Genomic DNA, 25,585 nt, shown 5'->3' on the forward strand with positions numbered 1-25,585 from the left:
AATGGAGGCTTAACTTTGAGATTTCACAAACTATAAAGTATCAGCCAGGCAGTGGTGGCACACGCCTTTAATCCCAGCACTTGAGAGGCAGAGAAACGTGGATCACTGTGAGTTCGAGGCCAGCCTGGTCTACAAAGCGAGTCCAGGACAGGCAAGGCTACACAGAGAAACCCTGTCTCGAAAAAACAAAATAAAACAAAAAAAGTAAACTAAACTAAGAAACGTAAACTAAAAAATCCTGAGGAGAGTCTACTGTAGCACAGGCCCGTCTTTGAACACGGCCACTCTCCTCCGCTACTGCCGTCAAACAAAGACTCTGAGGGGCAGTTCAGACAGAACACTTTGAGGAAAACAGCCACCACCTCAGCTGCACGGGAGATGAACCAAGTAGAGGATTTTGGGGGCCGAAATACTCAAGCCACAAGGCAAGTGAAGCAAACACTATGGGTCAACTGGAAGCAGCATTCATTACCTCTGCAATGTCCCCAGAGGAGGACAGATCCTCATAGAGTCCCACATTCTCCAGGGAAACCTGCAGGGGGCGAAACAGCCACGTGAACACAAAGGCAGAGCCTGGGTGCTGCCAGGCGGGCTGGAGTGGTGGCCAGACTTACCTTGAGGTCAGCAAGCCTTGTCTTGGCCAGCGAGATGTAGTCTGTAAGGAGGGAGTGGTACTTGCTTGGGACCAGGGGTGGGTGGAAGATATGCACCTACGAGAAAACACAGTACAGCAACATAAGGGCACAGCCCACCCTGGTGCCTCTCACTAGGACATCAGCAAGTACACGAATGACAATTAGTACAGTGACGATGGTGAGAGATGGTCACTACGGGCAGAGACCTGTAACTTTTGAAATCAAAGCCCACAAGGAGCTGGGTGTGGCGATGCACACTTGTGATCCCAGCACTCAGCAGGAGGCAGTGCAAGAGGGTCAAGTTCCAGGCCAGCCTGGTCTGCATAGCAAGTGCCAGGCTAGCAAAAGGTAAAGTGAAACTCCGTCTCAGACAACCCACAAGAGAAGGCTGCCCTTCCTTCCTGGGAGAAAGTTAAGAAAGCTGGACTGGGCAGGTGAGCGGAATTTTTTGCTTCCGATCTTCGGGGTCCGATTTCTGGGGCCTGCTGGGAACAGGGCTTCTAAAACGTGACTATGTCTGGGAGGCTGTGGTGCAAAGCCATTTTTGCTGGCTACAAACGAGGTCTCCAGAACCAAAGAGAGCACACAGCTCTTCTTAAAATTGAAGGTGTTTATGCCCAGGATGAAACTGAATTCTACTCAGGCAAGAGACGTGCTTACGTGTATAAAGCAAAAAACAACACAGTGACTCCTGGAGGCAAACCAAACAAAACCAGAGTGACCTGGGGAAAAGTAACTCGGGCCCATGGAAACAGTGGCATGGTTCGTGCCAAATTCCGAAGCAACCTTCCTGTGAAGGCCATTGGACACAGAATCCCTGCGATGCTGCACCCTTCTCGGATTTAAACTAATGAAAAGTAAATAATAAAAGTGGATTTGTGCTCTTGAAAAAAAAGAAAGAAAGAAAGCTGGACTGAGCCGGGTGTGGTAGCGCACGCCTTTAATCCCAGCACTTGGGAGGCAGAGGCAGGCAGATTGCTGTGAGTTCGAGGCCAGCCTGGTCTACAAAGTAAGTCCAGGACAGCCAGGTCTAACACAGAGAGACACTGTCTCAGAAAAAAAGAAAAGAAAGCTGTACTGTGGTTGGTTCTATGAGTGGGAGGGACACCATGGTATGTGGAGCCCTGTGGACACACCCAGCAGCCGCACCCCATGAACCCCGGAGAGACACAGGATCACAGCACAAGCATGGACTGTCAGGGTCCATACTGAGTCCAGGTCTGCAGTTAGAGAACCAAACTGACCATAGGTACCAGGGTTTGAGGAACACTGAGTCCAGTGAAGGGTTATGAGCCAGACTGCCACGCTCCACAGCATGTTCAAAAGACAGGAAGGAAGCCAGGCATGGTGGTGCACGCCTGTAATCCCAGCACTCAGGAGGCAGAGGCAGGAGCAGCTCTGTCACTTCGAGGACAGCCTGGTCTACAAAGCGAGTCCAGGACAGCCAAGGCTACACAAAGAAACCCTATCTTGAAAAACCAAATCAAGCCAGGCAGTGATGGCGCATGCCTTTAATCTCAGCACTCGGGAGGCAGAGGCAGGTGGATCATTGTGAGTTCGAGGACAGCCTGGTCTACAAAGCAAGTTCAGGACAGCCAAAGCTACACAGAAAAACCCTGTCTCGAAAAAGAAAAAAGAAAAAAGAAAAAAAGAAAAAAAAAAGAAAGAAAAACCAAAACAACAACAACAAAAAAACACCCAACAACAGAGCATCAGAGCTTCAAGTACGAAGCCCCCAAATAAGTGGGTGACGGCTCTAGCCGATGAAAAGAAAACAGACAGCCAAGCCTACCTTCCTTCCTTCCTCATGTGACACAGTACTCCACTGTTCTTCACAATGGATTTGAACCCCCGGGCTCCTGCAGTTTCTCGCCCAGGCACTGAGTGGCTGAGACTATAAACCGTTGCGCACAGCCTCAGACTCTGGGAGTTTGAGACAGCATCTTGCTGTGGAGCCCTGACTGGCCTGGCCTAGAGCTTCTGATCCTCCTGCCTTGGTCTCCCAAACGCTGGGACTACAGCACTGGGCCACTATCTTGGCTTCAAGATTGGCATGTCTTCTCGTCTTGAGACAGTGTCTCACAAGGCAACCCTGGCTGTCCCAGAACGCCTGTGTTGAGCCAACCTCTGTCAAACTTAAGATGATCTTATCTCCCGAATCCTGGGATTCTAGGTGTACAGTACCACGGGCTGTTACAAATAGTCCAACAGTAGACTTACATAACCATCCCCCTTCTTTTTTTTTTTTTTCCTAGACATGGTCTCTCTGTGTAGCCTTGGCTGTCTCGGACTCACTTTGTAGACCAGGCTGGCCTCAAACTCAAGGGGATCCACCTGCCTCTGCCTCCCAAGTGCTGGGATTAAAGGCGTGTGCCGCTACCACCACCCGGCAATTTGGTGTATCTTTACTCAGGTATGTATAGATGTTTTTAATATGTATGGTTGTCTGCATGCATGTCTGCCCATCACATGTATGCCTGGTGTCTGCAAAGGCCAGAAGAGAGAATCAGTTTCCCAAGGAACTGGAATCGTAGCAAGTTGAGCCGCCACACGGGTGCTGGGAACCGAACTCGGGTCCTCTGGACAATGAGTGTTCTTAGCTGCTGAGCCATCATCTCTCCAGGACCCAGAAACTTGAACACATAAAGCCATATCATGTTATTAAGGCAAAAATAGATTGCCCCATGCTCACTGACCTGCCACTCACTCATCCCCTATAGCATCTTCCCAGAGCCCATTTGGACCTGCTCATCCTCCGAGAGCCTGTGTGGCTGGCACTTTACCACTCACACACCAGTAGGATCAGTTCTCTTGTGAGACGGATGTCTGGGTGCTCCTAGGTGCCTGCACTGGCTCACTGTACACCAATGCTGGGCACCACCTGGACTGTCTAACAAAGGGCAGAAACCAGCCCTGGCTCAGTGGGATCTGCAGGAGGCTGGGGTGAGCGGAAAGCCTCACGGTGCAGCTGATGGCTCCTTACCTGCATGTACCGTGGGGCTTCCCAGGGCACGAGGTCAGACAGAAACTTGAAGAGGAAGACCAGGGTCTTCTTGCTGCAGCTGTGGTAGCCATGTGAGCTCCCAAAGGCCTCCTGACAGAGAGAGAAAGAGAGGGAGAGGGGTAGGGAGAGGGCGGGGACATGAGCCCCAGTGGCCAGGAACTGCTCGGTAGATGCCCACTCTGTGGGCTGTGCTGGCCAACAAGAGCTCAGGAGCTGTGGTCTGCCCCAACAGAAAACTGCTGCTGAAAAAAGAATAGGGCTGTGGAAGCAGAGACACATGGGTCAAGGATGGAAGTTTATTCTTAACAATAGTGGGTTCGAAGCCGGCCTGGGTTACAGGAGACCCTTCCTCAAGAACAGTAATAAAGCAAACAAAGTAAAACAAACAAAGATATTAAGTATGGGACACTATTTGTAACAGGAGCACAATCTGCCCAGCAGGCTAAGGTTCTTAACTCAACATATATGTTTATTTCATTTCTGTCCCCAAACGCAGCGAAAGCAGAAATGTCACTACCTGATGGGCAGCCAAGGAAAAAGGCCCATAGTGCTGCCCCTGACTAGAAGCAAAGACAGTGATGTCATGGACAAGGGCGGAGCCTGAGGCAGCCCTGCTACTGTGGCTACTGTGCTAGAACAGGGTTACGGCATGTGGGGATGGAACAAATAGACTTTAAGTCAATCACAACACTGACTTAGTCACACATGACTTGCAAAGACAATGCCCACGTGGGAGGACCGCCCAGCCCTCCCCTAGAGCACATGGGCCCCTGCTATGCTGGCCATGTGGGACAGGCAATGCACATCCGGGACCAAACATTGAGCTGCAGTGAACTGAAGCGATGAGGCGGGTTTGTGGAAGCACACATTTTGCCGAGATTAGCCAATTCTTTTGCATGTTAGACTGTGCATACAAAACACCATTCAGCCACGCCGTGGTGGCGCACCCCTTTAAGCCAGCAGGCAGGTGAAACTCTTGAGTTTGAGGCTAGCATGGTGTACAGACTGAGTTCCATGACAGCCAGGGCTACACAGAGAAACAAAGCAAAAAGATAAAAGGGAATTGCTCGGGGACATCAACTGCCTGTGAACCGTAAGGAAAGCAGCTCAGCGCCCCTGGATCCAGTCAGGCCGAGCTGAGTCTCCTCTGAGGCTGCTCATACCCACCTGGCTCACCGTGTATTTTCTAAGTGCTAGGGTAGCTAAATGGAACCAAAGGGACACACACTTAGATCTGGGGTCACAGAAGTCACCAACACCCTCATTGATACCCTAGGGCAAAGGTGGCTCTTTTCTGGGGCTAAAGAGATGGCTCAGCTATTGACAGCAGTTAAATACGTGGGCGGACACACGGACACGCACGCACGCACGCACACACGCACGCACGCTCACACACCCTGGCCTAGACCTGTAGTCATACCAGCTGGCCAGGATCTCCCTGCAGACTTCATCTTGGAAGCAGACTCAACAGGCCTGAGATGACCCAAGATCTGTGCTTTCTTTTTATCTATCTATCTATCCATCCATCCAGCCATCCATTTATTATGTATACAGTGCTCTGCTTGCATGTACACCTGCAGGCCAGAAGAGGGCATCAGATCACATTATAGATGGTTATGAGCCACCATGTGGTTGCTGGGAATTGAACTCATGACCTCTGGAGGAGCAGTCAGTACTCTGAGCCATCTCTCCAACCAACATGTATGCTTTCAAAACCCTTGCAAGGTAAGTCTGAGGACTCTCAAGTTCAGAAGCACAGACAAGAACAGGGGATGCGGCCGAAAACAGAAGAGGGAGACGTAGATCGGTCGTGTAAGGACGAGGTACATGCCTCAGAACTTTCAGAGGCACGGGACATCTGCCAGAAAGTCTTGCCAACAGTTCCCATCTTAACAAAGCTTCAGAAAACGAGACTCCAGCAAAAAGGGGACTCGCAAGGACTCAAGAGCCTCTGGGCTCTGAGCAGAGGACAGCAGACAGCTTGTAGAGACAGAGATGAGGCTCTGCCTTAGCCAAGCTTGCCAGACTGATCTCCTTCTCCACAGAGAACACAGCGCAGGGTGCCAGCAGTTCCTCTCCACGCCACCCCCGACCCCCCACCCCAGTTACTCACCTTGAACCAGTCTGCATAGGATGGGAACACGAAGGGGCCTTCCAGAGTAGCCTGGCGCACGATCAGGAACGCAGTGACCACGCTGTCTAGGTGGTAGCTCTCAAAGGCCCGAGCCATCAAACTGGCTATCCAATCTGTGAGATTGTCACAGTCAAGGGCAGGCGAGTGGCTCGGCTGCTGATTGAACATCTGAGCCGGGAGGATGCACACGCTCAAACTCCAGCACTTGGACGGCCCACACAGGCTGGGTACAAACTGCCTCAGACTCACAGGCTGGGGGGTGGGGGGGAAGTGGTGTCACACAAACACCAGCAGACAGGGCTCTATGAGTTCTGAGTGAGTGAAGGCATCACTGACGTGCTCAGCCTCTGCTGCTGTTTGGGATTCAACTGACATTCACATGCAAATCACACAACGGCACGATGGGGCTGCACGCACATGTACCTTTAACCAGCTGCCCTGCCTCAGGAAAGCAGACAACCAGTGTGGACACACAGGAAAGCACATGCTGCCAGTTAACTTCCTGCAGCTCCAGGACTTCCTGCAGACGGTCGACTGACTCCTCCACACCCAGGGTCACAAACACCTGAAACAACAGCCCCAGCTCCCCTCAACACCAAAATTTACCCCTGCTAGAAAGGCGCAGACGCGGGTGCAGGTGCAGCCTCAGTGAGGAGCCTCAGTGGTGGCCACCACGGTTGTCCTCTCTGCAGTGGTCAGTACTGGCAGGAGGAACGCTCATTCTGAGAAAGGAGGGCCAGTTCAGCCTCTTGACCCTGAACTGCAATCCTGATGCAGACAGTAGTTGCCTTGCTGCAGAGTCCGGAACCTTCTCACAGGGTAGTGTCTGGTCTTACACCCTAAGTCCCACTGCAGAGCGGACCCCACACTCACCCTGCAGTACAGTGTGGTAAGTAGCTGATGTGTCTTGGCAAAGCTCCACTCTTTCTGCTTTTGAATGGCATCGGACACTGGGGAGGAAGAAGAAAAACACTGCAAGTCAGGGTTTATTTTTAAAAAAAAAATTACAGGCAGTGGCACTCACCTGTAATCCCAGCACTCGGGAGGCAGAGGCAGGTGGATCTCTGTGACTTCTGAGGCCAGTCTGGTCTACAATGAGTCCAGGACAGCCAAGGCTACATAGAGAAACTCTGTCTAAACAAAACAAAACCACCAAACAAACAAAAACCAACCAATCAAACCTGTTTTTTAAAAGCTTCAATGTGAAAAGATATTCCTGTTTTAATTTCTTTTCAAGTACTATAATCAGAGCCGGGCGTGGTGGCGCACACCTTTAGTCCCAGCGCTTAGGAGGCAGAGGCAGATGGATCACTGTGAGTTTGAGGCCAGCCTGGTCTACCATGTGAGTCCAAGACAGGCAGGGCTACACAGAGAAATCCTGTCTCAAAAAAAAGCAACCAACCAACAAAACCAAACCAAGTGCTATGCTCATTTCTTTGGTTAACTGACGTCATCTCTCAGTATAAGAGGGATGTCAGTCCCAGACAACAAAGATGCCAGACTCTGGGACCAAGTGCCGTGGTCTCAAAATGCTCCATTTCACCCACAGGTCTCAGTGCTCAAGCACCCATAATATAGAGGACAGAGCCACAAATCTACCTAATGGCCACTGAAATCTCTGTCAGACTTTCACCAAAAGTATAGGGGACGAGTCCAGAGCCGGCAGGGGACCGCAGCCACAGCGAGGCGACCCACCTTTCAGCACAGGCCTGTGAGTGAGAATCTGAGTCAGAGTGTAACTGAAGAACCTCGTCAGAGACTCCGCTGCCGCCATGCCACAGCATCTGTGTCCAGAGTACACGCCGAACCTGCGAATAGCACGAGGGGTGCACAAGAAGAAAAGCCCTGCCCTGCCCGGATCACATCCAAGTACCAACAGGGTTCACCCTCCTCCGGGCCTGGACCGCACTTTCTCTACCAGGCCAGGAAGCCACGGGTACCAAGTGAATCCATGTGGTTTGACAAGAGAGAAGTGAGTCATGTGAAGACATCAAGAGTCCAGAAGCAGGCAGGAGACTAGACACACTAGGAAGGTAGGGGCTGCACACCAAAGCTGAAGACAGACACATGGGAGGGAGGGAGGTCACTCTGGACACATGACAGAAAAGTGAGGCTGGAGAACGATTGGTCCCACACCCTAGAAATCTAGAGGCCGAAGAGAGTTCTACAATAAGACAGGTTCAGGTTCGGCCACCCCAGCTCAGAGGGAACTGGACAGACCTCAGTGCTTCAGGAACTATCTGGCAGCTCGCTGCTACCATCCCTGCGTCTAAGACGGAACGGCTGTCACAGGGATGGCAGGCCCACACACATACCAGCCCCTCGCTGCCTGGTGATCCGAAGTCGCCTGTGGATCAGCATCCAGGGTATCAAGAGCAACTGACAACAGAACAGGACGGAAAAACAAGATCAGCCCAGGAACGGCCTGTCCTGTGGCACCCCAAGAGCTCTCAGACAAAAGGCCGTTTTCTGTCATAGGCCTCTGGAAGTCTTGCAACAATACCAGGTCGGCCAAGCCACCTAAGTGCCATCAGAGCTTTTTTTGGTTAGTTTGGTTTTTTGAGAGAGGGTATCTCTGTGTAGCCTTGGCTGTCCTGGACTCACTTTGTAGACCAAGCTGACCTCAAACTCACAGAAATCCACCTGCCTCTGCCTCCCGAGTGCTGGGATTACAAACGCGCACCACCACGCCCAGCCAACCATCAGAGCTTTCAAGTTGAGGAGAACACCCACAACTGTGAATGCTGTCTGTACTGAGCTGGTGACACACTGTAGCTCTAGCAGTCTTGTGGTGCTGGGGATTGAACATGTACTGTTCTGCCACTAGACCACACCCTAGCCACAGCTCAAGAAATTAAAAGTGGGGTCTGGAGAGATGGCTCAGCAGTTAAAGAACAGCCCCCCCCCCCCAAAAAAAACCCAGTTGAATAAAATTTAATTAAAAAAAATAGTAATAAAGAGCGCTGGCTGCTCTTCAGATGACCCAGGTTCAATTCCCAGCCCCTGCAAGGCAGCTCACAACCGTCTGTAATGCCAGTTCCAGGGGAAGCAACACTCTGCTCTGGCCTCTGTCAACACCAGGAACGCACACGGTTGGTGCACAGAATTACGTGCAGGCAAAACACACACACACAAAGTAAAAATAGTAGCAACTTTAAAGGTTAGCCAGATGCTAGGCGGGGGTGGTGCACACCTTTAATCCCAGCACTTGGGAGGCAGAGGCAGGTGGATCTTTGTGAGTTCGAGGCCAGCCTGGCCTACAAAGCGAGCCCAGGATAGTCAAAGCTACACAGAGAAACCCTGTCTTGAAAAAACAAAACAAAACAAAAAGTTAGCCAGGCATGGTAGTGGACACCTTTAATCCCAACACTGGGACTTGGAAGGCAAAGGCAGACTGATCTCTGTGAGTTCGAGGCCCTGTCTCAAAAAAGTTTTAAAAAGTAAATGCAATGTAGAGTCATGAGAAGGAACTGAGAGCCACAGCAAAACACAGAAGCAAGTTCACACCAAACATATGAGATAACAGCCCCTCAGAGGCAGGCGGATCGCTGTGAGTTCGAGGCCAGCCTGGTCTACAAAGGGAGTCCAGGACAAGCAAGGCTAACACAGAGAGACCCTGTCTCGGAAAGAAAAAAAAGCAGAAGTGGGTTGCTTCAAATGGAAAGGCTAGAATCTGCTAGAACTGGTTATTGCAGGATATTTGGTCTCAACCTGATCCATGAGATTGTGAACTGTAAATATCTGTCTTTGATCCCATTGTGATCCCTGAGGGTGAATTGAAAATCCCTGTTTCTTATGGTTGAACCCTAACTCACCTTCAATCCACAACTTTCTGTTTATTGTAAACAGGTGATTGAGGTGTGGTTCAGCCAGATGTACACACACCTTTAATCCTGGAGCTTTCTGTACACAGGACTTAATAAAATTAACCGTAGGTCAAGAGGCCAAGCAAGAAACCAGCTGACAGGGATTAAAGAGCAGGAGGCACTTTGAGTTGAGGGTATTTAAGACAGCTTGTAGAAGGGCTCCTTGTGTCTTTAGTCTTTGACGCTTTGATTCTTCAGCTTGGGATTTTATCTTAGCTCTTAGCTCTCTAGCTCTTGGGCTCCTTGGCCTTTGGCTTTTGGAGCTTTGAGCTAGCAAGCCTTTGGCCTTGGGTTTTTTTGGCCTTTTCTTCTTGGGCTGCCAGCTGAGCTAGTGAGCATTTTGGGCCTTTTCCATCAGGATGTGAGCTGAGCAGGAAGGTCAGCTGGGTGATTTCTCTGCCTCTCTGGGCTAGCAGGGTTTTCACCACAGCGTCTGGCTGCTGGGTCTTTATTGGTAAAATAGACCGAACAGGGATTTTCAATTAAAACAACAATTGGTCATAAACAAATTAGTCATTTGTAGCCTGGGGCTCAGAGCAAACAACTTACGAGTCAGCATTCGGTGCAGTACATCAGCGGCAACCTGTCAATGGAACACAAACTCAGTCAGTACTTCTCAAGTGATCTCACGCTGGTGAGACGCAAGAGATGCCTTTGCTGTGTCTCTGCCTCTTGTGAAACTGCCTGAAAGGTACTCATCCCTGGGAATCCCTCCCACTCTCTTTCTCATTTCCTTAAATTCTGCTCTGTGTATGTGAGAGGGAGGGAGGGAGAGAGAGACCGAAAAAGGATTAAGACGGAGATGAATGCAGTCGGCAGGTAGGCAATGTACCTTTACAGAGGAAAGCCCTTGACGTGGTCCCTAGCATGTCATAAATCAGGAGTGCTGGTGCAGTTATAATCTCAACAAACACTTGAGAGGTGGAATCAGGAAAATCAGAAGTTCAAGACCAAGCCATGCGTGGTGGCGCACGCCTTTAATCCCAGCACTCGGGAGGCAGAGGCAGGTGGATCTCTGTGAGTTCGAAGCCAGCCTGGTCTACAAAGTGAGTCCAGGACAGCCAAGGCTACACAGGGAGACTCTGCCTGGGGGTGGGGGTGGGGTGTTGAGGCAGTCACTTAGGTCACTTCTCCAGGCTTTCCTTTTTCTTCCTACCCGGGTTTCGGGTTCCACAGGTCGCCTTGGATCTGAGCTTTCCTGAAAGGCTCTTGAAATTAACAGTTGCGTAAAACCTGAAAGATAATTTACACACTCAGAACAGCAGTGACCCACCGACAACCCACCTCCGTGGAGCACACACATGTGTGCACAGAGGGAACGGCTCCTGCGCAGAGCACCAGGCCCTAGGCGAACTCCTATGGCTGCCCACCTGAGACACAAGCGCTTACCCAACTACTTTTAAAAAATCAAGTTTATGATAAGATTTTGTTTTTACTTTGTGTGTATGAGTGTTCTCCCTGCACAGACATTGGTGAACCAGGCAAGCCCAGTGCCCACAGAGGCCAGACGAGGGTGTCAGATATCCTGAACTGCAGTGTGAACTGCCACAGAGGGGCTGGGAATCAAACCCAGGTTCTCTGGAAGGACAGCCCTTAACCACTGAGCTCAGGACTGTGAGCTTCCAGCCAGTCCAGATGTTCACCATCAACTCAAAGACCTGGAAACCCACGTTTTTTGTTTTTTTTTTTCTTTGAGACTGGCATCTTGCTAAATCACCCCTGCCCCTGCCCCTGCCCCTGCCCCTGCCTCTGGAGTGCTAAGACTAAAGGGATGAGCCACCACATCTGGCTGATCCACAACTGGCTAACGTGTAATTTCATATTTTTGCTTGTGAGCCTAGCCTTTAATGGCCGATCCATCTCCCTAGCCTAGATGCATGATTTTAAAGATCAGGATAAAGAAGCCTAGAATTGACATGTTCTGTTTTACGTTTTATTTAAATTTTACCCATCTAAGATAGCTTACAGGAAATATAAGCAGTTTATACCACTGGAAAAATATCTTTTGCAAACAAAGAAATATACATGGCAGGTGTGATGGTTAAATGCCTGTAACCCCAGCTTTGGGGAGGCTGATTGTGAAAGGTCAGCCTTAGCTACAGAATAAGAGGCTTTCTCGCTGGGTGTGGTGGCACACGCCTTTAATCCCAGCACTCGGGAGGCAGAGGCAGGTGGATCGCTGTGAGTTCGAGACCAGCCTGGTCTACAAAACTTGAGTGCAGAACAGCCAGGGCTAACACACAGAAAGCCTGTCTCGGAAAACCGGAGGCGGGGGGATTCCAAAAAGACCAAGTGTGATCGCACACCCCACTAATCCCAGCATTCAGAAGCAGAGGCAGGTACATCTCTGAGCTTGAATCCAGCCTAGTCTACATAACAAGTCCCAGGCCAGCTAGAGCTACACAGTAAAGACCCTGTCTCAAAGAACAAAAGAAGCTACAAGCTGTCTGTACAGAGTGCGTCTCATCTTCGACTTGGTGTACCTCTCTGGGACTGCAGTCTACAGCTTAGACAGCAAAGGGGGCGGTCTAGGGGACAGAAAACCAACTCTGCCACAAAGTCAACTCACCCACCCAGAAAACAGAAAGCCACGGCTGACCTGGTGAGTTTACTTCGTGCTAGGCCCACAGGAAGGGAGACGCTGCTCTAGTGTCCAGTGCCAAAATGAATAATTGTCCCCAGGAACCCGTCTGCTGTGAACATACCAGCAAGCATGGCTTCCGTTACGTCAGCAGATGGGCAAGAGGCGTCTGTCTGCTCACACAGAAAGCGCAGGTTCCTGAAGAGCCACGTGGTCATGGTCTGCGTGTCAGGGTGGCTGAGGACACAAAGAACCAAGGTTGCCGGTTGCCCCCGCCCGCCCCCGCCTCCCCCCGCTGCTCATGCCACTTCCCTCACAGTTTTATTTATCTGTTTACTTATTCGTTGCAATATTCACTTAGCTAGGAAGCACTGGCCAGTAACTGACTCAAGAACCAAACACAGCAGGGACCAGGCACCTGCCTGGCTGCTGCGAATTCAAGGAAAAACAGAAGACCCACATTTGATTCCCAGCGCCCATATGCCAGCTCCAGTTCCAGGAGATCTGACATCTGTTTCTGGACTCTTCTGACACTGCAGGCATTGAGTGCACACTGCAGGCATCGAGTGCATACACACATGCAGGCGCGCGCACACACACACAGAGAGAGAGAGAGAGAGAGAGAGAGAGAGAGAGAGAGAGAGAGAGAGAGAGAGAGAGAGAGAGAGAGAGTCCTTCAAGAAAAAAATTTCTTTAAAGCTCAGTGATGAGGTGGCCACTCCTTGGTTTGACGTAAGCCACAGCCAACACCCCGCCCAAGAAACCCAACAACAAAAAAGTGTTTTGTGGGCAGAGAGCCTATTTTGAATTATTTAGGTAGGCCCTTTTAAGTTTATTCCAACTATTTTTATGGTCTGTACTTTCTCTTCTATTTCAGAAACAGTGTGCTTGCTTTTGTTTCCTTTCCGCAGTACTAGGATTATAGGTCTACGCCACATCTAGTGGTGCCAGGGATTAAATCTGGAGCCTTGGGCACGGTAGGCAAGGAAGGAGTCTACCAACTGGGCTACATGCCCAAACCTCATCCGCATACTTATGTGTGTTCTCCCTGACAGAGTACACCAGGCTGACTAGCTACAGTGGTTGCCATGTTCGGGTAGCCTAGAGCACTGCTGGGGTTTCGCTATGCCTCCCTGGATAGCCTGCCCAGAACTCTCTATGTAGACCAGGCTGACCTTGCCTCTTGGGTGCTGACAGTAACGGCCTGCACCACCACTCTCAGCTTAGCTAACTTAACTATCTCATACGAAGAGGAATGCACAAGTCTCTACGAAAATGTGTGTTTCCACTTCAACTCTGTCCACTTTTGCTCTGTAGACTTGGCGTCCTGGTGTGGATGTAACAGGAGACATGCTCGCCGTGTAATTAGGCTGACTTGGCCATTTGTAGCCTCTGAGCTCTGCTCTGCCATACAGGCTTCCCGCTTCACGATCGTAGCAACCAACAACTGTCTGTGATTTCCTCAGCTTTTGTTTTTGTTTTGTGAGAGAGGGTTTCTCTGTGTAGCCTTGGCCATCCTGGACTCACTTTGTAGACCAGGCTGGCCTCGAACTCACAGCGATCCGCCTGCCTCTGCCTCCCGAGTGCTGGGATTAAAGGCGTGCGCCATCACACCTGGCTTTATCTTGTCTTTTTAAATTATGTATACAGCACTCTGCCTGCATGTACACCTGCAGGCCAGAAGAGGGCATCAGATCACATTATAGTTGGTTGTGATAGAGTTCCCATCTGGTGGCTGGGAATTGAACTCATGACCTCTGGAAGAGCAGCCAGTGTCCTTAACCTCTGAGCCATCTCTCCAGCCCTATCGTATCTTTTTATACCTCCATTGTTAGTCTTTCTTTGATTCACACAAGCCTTTTCTTTCTTTGTATAAGGAACTCAACTTAAAAAAAATTTTTTTTATACAGGAACTGGTGTCACAGCACCACCACCTGGTTTCAAGATGGCATTTTTAACTGTTCTAGACCTCAGAGAGCACAGCCTGCCAGCCTTCTGATGGACTAGAGGGGCCTGCAGCTCCAGACACTTCAGGCACGGCCTTGCAACCAGGCCTGAGACTTTTTTCATCCAACCTCCTGAGGCATCAATACTCCCAACCCTCAAGCCTGGATGAATAAATAAAAAGACTGGATGCTTCTTTTTTGTTTATCCACAGTGCTGGCTCAGCATAGAGTTTTTTTAATTTATTTTTTATTCTTTTAACATACACAGTGTTCTGCCTACATGTACGCCTGCACACCAGAAGAGGGCACCAGATCTCATTATAGTTGGTTGTGAGCCACCAGGTGGTTGCTGGGAATTGAGCTCAGGACCTCTGGAAGAGCAGGCAGTTCTCTTAACTTCTGAGCCATCTCTCCAGCCCCTCAGGATAGATCTTGAAGTTTGCTAAATCTCTTACTGCTTTTCCATCTGCTTCGTTTTTCCAATTTTTCGCTTTTGTCATCTTCTATACTGTCCCGTCAGGTAAAGATCCTTGCCACCAAGTCTGACAACCTGAGTCCCATCCCAGGGACTCACATGGTGGGAAGGCTGACTCCGGTATGGTGCCCCGACTTCCACACAAGGGCTCTGGCACATTTATAACCCTCACATGAATTAGCAAAGTCTGACTCCTACGGTAATTTCAGAAAGGAATAAATACACTTATATTTTGTCAACCATCTTTACCTAGACATCTCTTTTTTTAGTTAGCGTTTGTTCTGCTTTCTAAGACAGTGTCTTACGTAGCCCAGGGCCAGCCTTGAGCTTTGTATGTAACTGAGACTAAGCTTAAGTGGGAGTTTTTTTTAAATGACTTTATGCTTAATTAAAAAAAAAAAGGGGGGTGGGCTGGAGAGATGGCTCAGAGGTTAAGAGCACTGTCTGATCTTCCAAAGGTCCTGAGTTCAATTCCCAGCAACCACATGGTGGTTCACAACCATCTATAATGAAATCTTGGCCCCTCTTCTAGTGTGAAGATATACATGCAAGCAGAACACTATATATATGTAATAAATAAATAAATAAATCTTAAAAAAAAAAAAAAAACCTATGGGCTGGAGAGATGGCTCAGAGGTTAAAAGCACTGACTGCTCTTCCAGAGGTCCTGAGTTCAATTCCCAACAACCATATGGTGGCTCACAACCACCTATAATGTGATCTGATGTGCACTGTATATATAATAAATAAACAAATCTTAAAAAAAAAACCTATGTGTAGGAGTATTCTGTCTGTCTGCATACCATGTACATGTGTGCCTGCAGAAGACAGAAGGCATCAGGGCTCCTGGAGCTGGAGTTATGAATGGTAATGAGCTACCACATGGATGCAGGAAAGCAAACCTAGGTCCTCTGCTGAGTGACCAATGCTTTGACCTCTGACCTCTCCAGCCTGACCTTGAGCTTCTGATTCTGCTCCATCCCCCTCCCCAGGGCTGGGATCATAGGACTGCGCTACTGCGCCTGCTTATGAAGGACTGGGGACTGAACTCGGGGCTTTGTGCATTCAGTGCCACCTACCTCTCTGCGTCCTAAGTCCCTCTTTCCAGTCTTTGTTGCTACTGCTTGGTTTTTATTTTGTTTTGAGGCAGTTTCACTATGTAGCCCTGGCTATCCTAAAACTCACTCTGTAGTCCAGGCTAGCCTTGAACTCACAGAGATCCAACTGCCTCCCAAGCTCTTTCTCACCTGCCCCACCACCATTTTAAAAAATATTCATTATGGTAGCTGGGCGTAGTGGCGCATCCTTTAATCCCAGCACTTGGGAGCCAGAGGCAGATGGATCTCTGTGAGTTCGAGGCCAGCCTAGTCTACAAAGGTAGTCCAGGACAGCCAGGGCTACACAGAGAAACCCTGTCTCAAAAAACAAACAAACAAACAAACAAACAATCATCATCCTCATGAGAAGGGCTGAGGAAACAGCTAACTCAATGAGCTGCTCCCTGTGCCCAGGGCTAAGGAAACAAAGACAAGACCACCTCTGGTTCAGTGGGACCCTGAATCAAAAGGTAAGAAGGGCTGGCGAGATGGCTCAGTGGTTAAGAGCATAGCCAAAGGTCCTGAGTTCAATTCCCGGCAACCACATGATGGTTCACAACCATCTGTGATGTGATATGATGCCCTCTTCCAACCTGCAGGTGTACATGCAGCCAGAGTACTGTATACATAATAAAAAATAAATAAATAAATCTTTAAAAAAAAAAAAAAAAAGGTAGCCGGGTGTGGTGGCGCACGCCTTTAATCCCAGCACTCGGGAGGCAGAGGCAGGCGGATCGCTGTGAGTTCCAGGCCAGCCTGGTCTACAAAAGTGAGTCCAGGATGGCCAAGGCTACACAGAGAAACCCTGTCTCGAAAAACCAAAAAAAAAAAAAAGGTAAGTAGAAGTGACCATTGGGTGTCTCCACTTACTTTTTCAGCACTGACCTCTGACCTCTACAAGCAAGATCAACATTTACACATACACACAAAAACCATCATCGCAAGGCATGTACAAAAAAACCTGCAAAGTGCTTACCACCAAAACCTGACCCCCAGACCCCAAATGGTGGAAGGAGAAAACTGACTCCTCTGAACCCCCCACATGCACATGACATGGCACATGCACCTCCCACCCAACAATAAATAACTTTTGTTGTTGTTGTTTTTCGAGACAGGGTTTCTCTGTGTAGCCTTGGCTGTCCTGGACTCACTTTGTAGACCAGGCTGGCCTCGAACTCACAGCAAGTCCACCTGCCTCTGCCTCCCAGGTGCTGGGATTAAAAGCATGTGTCACCATGCCCGGCTAAATAACTTTTTTAAACAGCTTAAAACCACAGCTATTTAATAAAAGAGGCAGAATGGCAAGTGAATTACCTCCGCAGTAGCTCCTGAAGGCTCACAACGCTATGCGTGTGAAGACTCCACACAGCTTCAGGCAACAAAGAATTCTGAAAACCACAACAGCATTGTGTCAACACGTGCATCTTCCTACGGAATGTTCAGCCCAGGTTATGCTCACTTGTCCACAGAGAAGTGTCACATCGTGGCCTGAAGGGCTCGTGTCACAGGTGCCCATTCACACAGCGTTCACACCCATTACTGCCCTGGCTTTTCCTCTGCAGTCTGTGTCAGCTCTGACCTCCTCCCGGAAGTGCCAAGTCACTGCCAATCCCTTCTACACACTGTGGGCTATGTGTTCTAAATTACCCACGCACCTGCCACCGTTTGAGAGCACACACTCATACTTGCACGCATGGCACAATAAAGATTAAAAAATGTTTTTCCATGTTTCTCTTTTCTTTTTTGGTTTTTCGAGACAGGGTTTCTCTGTGGTAGCCTTGGCTGTCCTGGACTGTCTTTGTAGACCAGGCTGGCCTCGAACTCACAGCGATTCGTCTGCCTCTGCCTCTGGAGTGCTGGGATGAAAGGTGTGTGCCACCACACCCAGCCTGTTTTGTTTTGTTTGAAATAGGACCTCATGTAGTCCGTGAGGTCTGGGATGTACTTTATGGGCAAGGAAAACCTTGAACTTCTGATCCTTAGGCCTCTGCCTCTACCTCCCAAGGGCACGGATTATAAGCATGCACCACTATGCAGTTTCTGGGGAGCTGGGGGTCCAATCCAGTGCCTCATGCGTGCTAGATAAACACCCAGGCACCCAAGACACATTCCTGCCCTCACAGTGTGGTGTCTACTTATTGGGAGAGCCTTCCCGCCGTGAACCCAGAAGTCCGAGCATCAAGCTTCTGTGGGTGCTCTACTTTATATGGTGAGAGATATGGTCTCATTATGTGGCTCTGGCTGGCCTGGTACTCTCCAAGTAGACCAGGCTAGCTTTGAACTCAGTGATCCTCCCGCCTGTATCTTTCAAGTGATGGTATTGTAGGCATCTTATGTTCCCTAAACTAATGCTGGGGGGACAGCGACATGCAATACGGAAGCCCTTCTCCCAACCCGGGAGCATCTGATTCCTAAGAAAATTCATAGGCCTGAACCAATAGAACATCGCCTTTAAAATCCTAAGTGGTGGCGCACGCCTTTAATCCCAGCACTCGGGAGGCAGAGGCAGGTGGATGCTGTGAGTTCGAGGCCAGCCTGGTCTACAAAGCAAGTCCAGGACAGCCAAGGCTACACAGAGAGACCCTGTGTCAAAAAACAAAACAAAAAACAACAAAAAACAAAAATCCTAACTGTGAGGGCTGGAGAGATGGCTCAGTGGTTAAGAGCCCTGTCTGCTCTTCTAGAGATCCTGAGTTCAATTTCCAGCAACCACATGGTGGTTCATAATCATCTATAGTGAGATCTGGTGACCTCTTCTGGCCTGCAGGAGTACATGCAAACATAATAATAAATAAATAAACAAATAAATAATGAATCTCTAAAATAAATAAATAAATAAAAATCCTAAGTGAAAGAACTTCAGATTTACCTGTGCTTTCCATAACTCTTGACAGAAGGTGACGCGGGAGAACATGTTCTGTGCCAACAAATGCTGAACAATCTCTAAGGAGGAAGACAGTTTCTTCTAAAAAGAGATTAAATCAGTTTATTTTTAAAAAGATAAGTTATCTGAAAAGAATATTAAAGAAATATCTCATTTTCCCAAAGAGCTGAAAAAGGACATGTCCTTGTTTAAGGGGCCGGCCTCTCACTCTTTGTTCTGGGCTGAGCAGCACAGGGTGGCTGGGTTCCGCGCAGATCTGCTGTACGCTTTGAGCGAACACTCTGGCAGACAGAACCCCGACAGGAACTCCCAGCCTCAAGGCTTGATCCCGAAAAGCAAAGCCTTAAAAACAAAACAAAGAAGGTTTAAATTGAAAAATGCTTCTGCTTGGGGCTGGAGCAATGGCTCAGAGGTTAAGAGCACTTTGTTGGCTTTTTATTGTTGTTGGTTTTGGAGGGTTTTTTTTTTTTGTTGTTGTTTTTTGAGACAGGGTTTCTCTGTGTAGCCTTGACTATCCTAGACTCGCTTTGTAGACCAGGCTGGCCTCAAACTCACAGCGATCCGCCTGCCTCTGCCTCCCGAGTGCTGGGATCAAAGGCGTGCGCCACCCACCCGGCTTCCATGGTGGCTTACAACTGTCTGTAACTCCAGTTCCAGAGGATCCAACCCCAGTTCTTGCCTCCATGGGTACCAGACCTGCATGTATCCTCACACACACATTCACAAAAAACATCCGTACACATAAATATTTTTAAATCTCACAAATGTATACATGACACACACTCACTATCTTCAAGGTTCGAAAAATTCACATTAGCATATAAGAAAACCACATGCGACAATTATAGAGACTTCAAATTACAAGTGTTAGAACTCAGAGCTCAGACTGGTGACGAAAGCCTGTAACTCCAGCCACGTGGAAAGCTAAGGGAGAGCTGAAAATTCAAGGCAACCTGGGTGACTCAGCCAAACCCTGTCTTTAAAAAAAGAAAAACAAAAAGTTTAGGGGCTGGAGAGATGGCTCAGAGGTTAAGAGCACTGTCTGATCTTCCAGAGGTCCTGAGTTCAATTCCCAGCACCCACATGGTGGCTCACAAGCATCTATAATGAGATCTGATGCCCTCTTCTGTCATTCATGCAGAGCACTGTATACATAATAAATAAATAAGTCTTTAAAAAAAGAAAACAGCTGGGCGTAGTGGCGCACGCCTTTAATCCCAGCACTCAGGAGGCAGAGGCAGGTGGATCGCTGTGAGTTCGAGGCCAGCCTGGTCTACAAAGTGAGTCCAAGACAGCCAGAGCTACATAGAGAGACCCTGACTGGAGGGGGAAAAAAAAAGAAAAGAAAAGAAAAAGAAAAACAAAATAAAATTGTTCAAAACAAGTCATAAAGCCTGTGTAACTGGTGACAGTACATACAAGAGGAGAGGCAGTATTCGATGGCATTGAAATGTCTACTTATGAACAGACCATGGTTCCCCCCCAAAAGTTCCCCCAGTGAACTGAAGAACAGAGAAACAACTCACGGATGAAGGAACTGGGCCGCTCGGAGGAGGCTTCGGCACTGTCACAGTCTATCAGCTTGCTGAGACACAAATCTTTACACTGTGGATCTCCTACCTACAAACAAAACAGAAAGAACTCACTTCCCGAGCTCCAGCTGTGCGCAGCTGGCGTGGTGGGCAACTCTCACATTTTGGTTCCTTTGGTTTGGTTTGGTTTTTAAATTCATCGTTGTGGGTGTGGGTCTGTGTGTTTTAGAACTGCTACTGCAATGATAAAAACACCGTGACTGGGCCTGGAGAGATGGCTCAGGGAACCCAGGTTCAACTCCCAGCAGCCACCTGGCAGCTCACAACTGTCTATAGCTCCAGCTCCAGGGGATCCAACACTGTCACACGGACACACATGCAGGCAAAACACCAATGTATATAAAATACAAATAAATAAATACTTTTTTAAAAAAAAGGCCACCATGACCAAATATGACTTGGGAAGAAAAGGGCTTACAGTTTACAACTTGTATTTCATCTTGCTGAGCAGTGATGGCACACGCCTTAAATCCCAGGAGGCGGGAGGCAGAGGTAGCTGAATTATTGAGTTTGAGAGCTAGCCTGTTCTACAGATTGAGTGGCAGGACAGCCAGGGCTACACAGAGAAACCCTGTCTTAAAAAGAAAGAAATGTATAAAAGAACTTGTAATCCATCATCCAGGGAAGCCAGGACAGGAATTCAAGGCAGGAACCTGGAGGCAGAAACCTGGAGGCAGGTGTCGAGAGTTTTGGTTTCTTTAAAAACCCAGATATGCACGCCTTTAATCCCAGCACTCGGGAAGCAGAGGCAGGCAGATCACTGTGAGTTCTAGGCCAGGCTGGTCTACAAAGTGAGTCCAGGACAGCCAAGGCTACACAGAGAAACCTTGTCTCAAAAAACCAAAAACAAATATATACAAAATGTACACTGTGCTGGCTGGTTTAAAGTCAACTCAACACAAATACAGGACTCTGCCTGCATATACACCTGCACACCAAAAGAGGGCACCAGATCTCATTATAGATGGTTCTGAGTCACCATGTGGTTGCTGGGAATTGAACTGAGGACCTTTGGAAGAGCAGCAAATACTCTTCCCCTCTGAGCCATCTCGACAACCTCTTGTTTTTGCTGTTGTTTGTTTTTTGTTTTAATCCCAGGTGTGGGATATGGGGCAGCTTCAACTTGTCCACAACCATTAACTATAATTGTCTCGTGAACTAGCAAGGGCCTGACCTTTGCCAGCTGCAGATAATTTAACTCTGGGACCACCTGAGAGGGATGGGGGCGCTCTGAAAATGAAGGGCCCCCACTTCTGCTCACTGTCCTTGTGGTTTGAAGAAGTTGGGGTATCCTGACAACGAAGACTGGACTTGCCCCCAAGGAACTCTATGACCCTAATCAGCAGGAAGTAGTCTTAACAGGTCTATGCCTCCTCTCCCCTTTAACCTTCTGGATCTCCTACCTGGTGTTGGGGTCTTGGAAGGGGCAGGGCGGAAAAGGGTGGAAGATATAAGAATCCAATTAAATAAATAATTAATTAAGCACTCGGGAGGCAGAGGCAGGAGGATCGCTGTGAGTTCAAGGCCAGCCTGGTCTACAAAGTGAGTTCAGGATAGCAAAAGCTACACAGAGAAACCCTGTCTCGAAAAACCAAAAAAAAAAAAAAAAAAAAAAAAAAAAAAAAGCCAGGGGCTTCCTTAATTGAGATGAACTCTTCCCAAATGACTCTTAGCTTGTGTTGAGTTGACTTCAAACTAGCCAGCACAGTGTGCATGCTTCTGTGTATGTGTGCCGATCAGTCTGGGCAGTGTCCAGAGAGTAAAGATGGTGTCAGGTCCCCAGAGTTACAGATGGCTGTGAGCCACCGAATGTGGGTTCTGGGAACTGACCTCACATCCTCTGTAAGAACAACATGACGTGTTAGAGCTGGAGAGATGGCTCCGTGGTTAAGAGCATTTGTCGCATGTGCAAAGGACCTGGGTTTGATTCCCAGCATGCACATGGTGGCTCCAGTTCCAGGGGATCTGATACCCTCTTGATTTCTGTGGGCACCAGGCACATATGTGGCGCACACATACATTCAGGCAAAATACTCCTACACACAAAAACAAAAACCAGAACAGTATGTACCGAGCCATCTCTCCAGCCCCTCAAGCACTTTTTTCTGAGGGGAATTTACCAAAGCCTTACAAGAATAAGTAAACTGGGGGAGGGGATGGCCCGCGCCTTTAATCCCAGCACTCGGGAGGCAGAGACAGGTGGATCACTGTGAGTTCGAGGCCAGCCTCGTCTACAAAATGAGTCAAGGCAACAGAGAAACCTTGTCTCAAAATTAATTAATTAATTAATTTACTACCCAACTGCTTTAATCTCCAAATGCATAAGATACACTCAGCTGTCTTCTCATCTGGCTGCAGGTACCAGCTACCCACCAGGTACACAGGATATGGTAAAGACTGCGATCTGGCTGGGTTCCAAACACCCAACACTCAGCCACCCCAGGTTCCTCTTACCTCTAGCAAAAGGTCATTCATGTTTTGATGGTATCTCAGGAGGTGCAGAGCGGCGTCCTTTAATTTCTGTTCCCTTTCTGGATCATATGTGTGCTTCTTAACTCTGCCCGCTAAAGGGATTTAAAAAAAAATTTTTTTTTCAAAAAACTATTGCGCGTCATACACAGGTGATATGCTGAGCGCAGGTCCAAAGAGAGCTGCCCAAGATCTGGACGGTCATCTGCCGCTGCCGTGAGCGTCTGGGACCAGAAACCCTGGGGCCCATGGCTAATCTATGAGGACCAGCTGACTGGGGCTCTACTGACTTGCATGGCTGCGCCACGCTGGGACCTGAGAGGGCGGAAGGCGGAGCATGGACCCAGGAAAACGGGAGGACTGCCTGACTAGCTGAGGTCAGAAGTGGTGGGAGCGAGACCTACCCAGCAGCTCGGTCCAAGATTTCCGGGGGCCCAGGGGTCCACGGCCTGCCGCGGCATCCTTTCCCGGCGAAGGCGACATAGCGACTGCAACACCAGCACCGGAGCCCGCGCTGCCTTCCAATTGGCCGCGGCCGGGCGCAGGCGCTCATTGGCTAGGAGCGCGCCCGACCACACCCCTCGCGGGCTGGACCTTGCTCTGCAGCCGTCTTCCGTTTTGGCAGCGGTCGCAGAGTCTGTCAAGGTTCTTGTGGCAGGGTAGGCAGAGTCACGCGAAAGCTTTGGTGCAGTACACCAACCAGCGCATGACAACCAGGGGGAAAGCGGCGCAGAACTTGGAGCTGGAGTGGGCATTGCGAATGGGCTGCGGCTGACCCGCGCGGCTTCTGAATGCGACTTACACGAAGATAATGGCCCAGACCTGAGGCTGGGAAGATCACGTGACAACCTGGTTGCTGCTTTTAAAAAAAACACCTCTTACCTGCTTTGTTCAAAAATACACAGAGTTAAAAATAAATAAATAAATACACAGAGTTGGACTGGAGAGATGGCCCCGAAGTTAAGAGCACTGGCTGTTCTTCCAAAGGCCCTGAGTTCAATTCCTAGCAACCACATGGTGGTTCACAACCACCTATAATGAGATCTAGTGCTTCTGGCATGCAGTTGTTACATGCAGGAGAATATTGTATACATAATAAATAAGTAAATCTTTTTTTAAAAAAATACAAAAATACACAGGGTTGAGCTGGAGAGATGGCTCAGACTTTAAGGGCACTGACTGCTCCTCCAGAGGTCCTGAGTTCATTCAGTTCCCAGCAACCACAGGATGGCTCCCAACCATCTATAATGAGGTCTGATGCCCTCTTCTGGCCTGAAGGTGTACGTGCAGTCAGAACACTATATACATAATAAATAAATAAGCCAGGCAGTGCCACATGACTTTAATCCCAGCACTTGGGAGGTAGAGGCAAGCAGATCGCTATGAGTTCGAAGCCAGCCTGGTCTACAAAGTGAGTCCAGGACAGCCAAGGCTATACAAAGAAACCCTGTCTCCAAAAAAGAAAGAAAAGAAAAACTAAAATAAATAAAAGTAAATAAATCTTTTTAAAAAACAAAAAACCACAGGGTTGATCCCTAATAGTCTGCTATGCTTATTTGTCTCTAATTTCAGGAAAATTGACTAAAAAAAGGTTTGGTGTTGGGGTGTGACTTTCTTTTCTTTTTTCTTTTCTTTCTTTCTTTTTGTTTGCTTTTGTTTTTGTTTTTTGAGACATAGTTTCTCTGTGTAATGCCCCTTCCTGTGCTGGAACTCTTTGTAGACCAGGCTAGGGGGCATGACTTTCAAAGGTTGGAGATGAGGAGAGTTAGTTTCCCTCCCTCTAAGCCTTCAAGGGAAAACCAGCCATGGAATGCTATCGTTTCTCTGATTCTTGCTGTAAAATCCACCTGAGATGTTCCGCTTTGTGTGTGCACTTGGAGGTGTGCTCAGAAGTGCCGGGTATTGAACCAGAGCCAAGCACACCAAGACCCAGTGACACTGAGTGGCTCTTTCCCCGCACGTGTGCACTCTCTGATGAATAACACTGGTGTGGGATGCCTCAGGATGCCACAGATGATTCCTCTCTCCAGTAAAAGCATCCACACACATCCTAATCACCAAGAACTGGGGTGGGCAGATTCCCACCGCCCAACCATTTCTAGAAGCCTCTTTGCTCCAGATTCCTTGAGGACAACTGACTAGAAGGGAGGGAAAAAGACAAGGCAAAAAAGAAACTCGGAGAATCTGAAATGAAGTCCTTTCAGTACTGCCAGTCCTCGTAACTAGAGTAAGTGTGCACACACTGTGTGCAAAGTCAGTGCATTTTCACATGGGTGCACGCGTACCCGCACACACACACACATACACACACACACTTTCAATTAAACCTTGCTACTTTTTACTTTTTCCTCCTACAGAAAAATTATTTATTGGTGGCAGTATAAAAAAGGAAAGAGTTAAGCCAAGCGGTGGTGGCACATGCCTTTAATCCCAGCACTTGGGAGGCAGAGGCAGGCAGATCTCTGTGAGTTCGAGGCCGGCCTGGTCTACAGTGCGAGTCCAGGACAATCAAGGCTACAAAGAGAAAGAAACCCTATTTCAAAAACAAAACTATCTGCCGCTAAAGTTCACGCCCCTCTCAGAGCCTGCAGGAGGCAAATAGACTGCAGCTGTGGACAATCTAAAGCAGCCCCCAGGTCCTACAGCTGGGATTAAAACAAAAACATGTTTACATAACATAGCTGAATTTTTAAAGGCCTCAGAACTTTGCAGTGCAGAAGCAGTTTGCATTACCTGCAGTGCAGTAACCTAACTGTGCTCGACTTTCGGCACTGTCCCAGGCATGCATGCAGACTCCTACTGGAAGACAGGACACTTGAGACAGGCTTGAAATGGCCACGATCGCCAGACTGGGATTAAAGCTCATCCAGCCACAAGTGAGTAGGCAGAGGGAGGAGCCATT

The 25,585-nt window shown here is 48.7% G+C and overlaps 2 protein-coding genes across 2 annotated transcripts in view; one reads left to right on the forward strand and one right to left on the reverse strand.

Annotated features, from left to right (window-relative positions):
* Fanca (FA complementation group A) overlaps nucleotides 1-23,172 on the reverse strand; it is a 58,130-nt gene extending 34,958 nt beyond the window's left edge. Inside the window, exons 1-17 of the mRNA XM_051168617.1 lie at nucleotides 23,088-23,172; nucleotides 22,669-22,778; nucleotides 20,149-20,242; nucleotides 18,831-18,964; nucleotides 18,608-18,703; nucleotides 17,053-17,126; nucleotides 12,345-12,457; nucleotides 10,796-10,872; nucleotides 10,189-10,222; nucleotides 8,089-8,152; nucleotides 7,469-7,581; nucleotides 6,647-6,723; nucleotides 6,197-6,338; nucleotides 5,753-5,886; nucleotides 3,619-3,729; nucleotides 615-710; nucleotides 473-532 (exon numbers count right to left, since the gene is read on the reverse strand). Of these exons, the coding sequence (XP_051024574.1) occupies nucleotides 473-532; nucleotides 615-710; nucleotides 3,619-3,729; nucleotides 5,753-5,886; nucleotides 6,197-6,338; nucleotides 6,647-6,723; nucleotides 7,469-7,581; nucleotides 8,089-8,152; nucleotides 10,189-10,222; nucleotides 10,796-10,872; nucleotides 12,345-12,457; nucleotides 17,053-17,126; nucleotides 18,608-18,703; nucleotides 18,831-18,964; nucleotides 20,149-20,242; nucleotides 22,669-22,778; nucleotides 23,088-23,166 (1,608 nt within the window). The 5' untranslated portion in view covers nucleotides 23,167-23,172. The remainder of the gene's footprint in view (nucleotides 1-472; nucleotides 533-614; nucleotides 711-3,618; nucleotides 3,730-5,752; nucleotides 5,887-6,196; nucleotides 6,339-6,646; nucleotides 6,724-7,468; nucleotides 7,582-8,088; nucleotides 8,153-10,188; nucleotides 10,223-10,795; nucleotides 10,873-12,344; nucleotides 12,458-17,052; nucleotides 17,127-18,607; nucleotides 18,704-18,830; nucleotides 18,965-20,148; nucleotides 20,243-22,668; nucleotides 22,779-23,087) is intronic.
* LOC127209071 (60S ribosomal protein L35a-like) lies at nucleotides 1,087-1,516 on the forward strand. Its single transcript, XM_051168618.1, has one exon. It carries the CDS (start codon nucleotides 1,149-1,151, stop codon nucleotides 1,479-1,481), a length of 333 nt encoding a protein of 110 aa, XP_051024575.1. The 5' UTR covers nucleotides 1,087-1,148; the 3' UTR covers nucleotides 1,482-1,516.
* Nucleotides 23,173-25,585: the final 2,413 nt, after the last annotated feature.

The sequence above is a fragment of the Acomys russatus genome, chromosome 26 (genome assembly GCF_903995435.1).
Source record: "Acomys russatus chromosome 26, mAcoRus1.1, whole genome shotgun sequence".
NCBI lineage: Eukaryota > Metazoa > Chordata > Mammalia > Rodentia > Muridae > Acomys > Acomys russatus.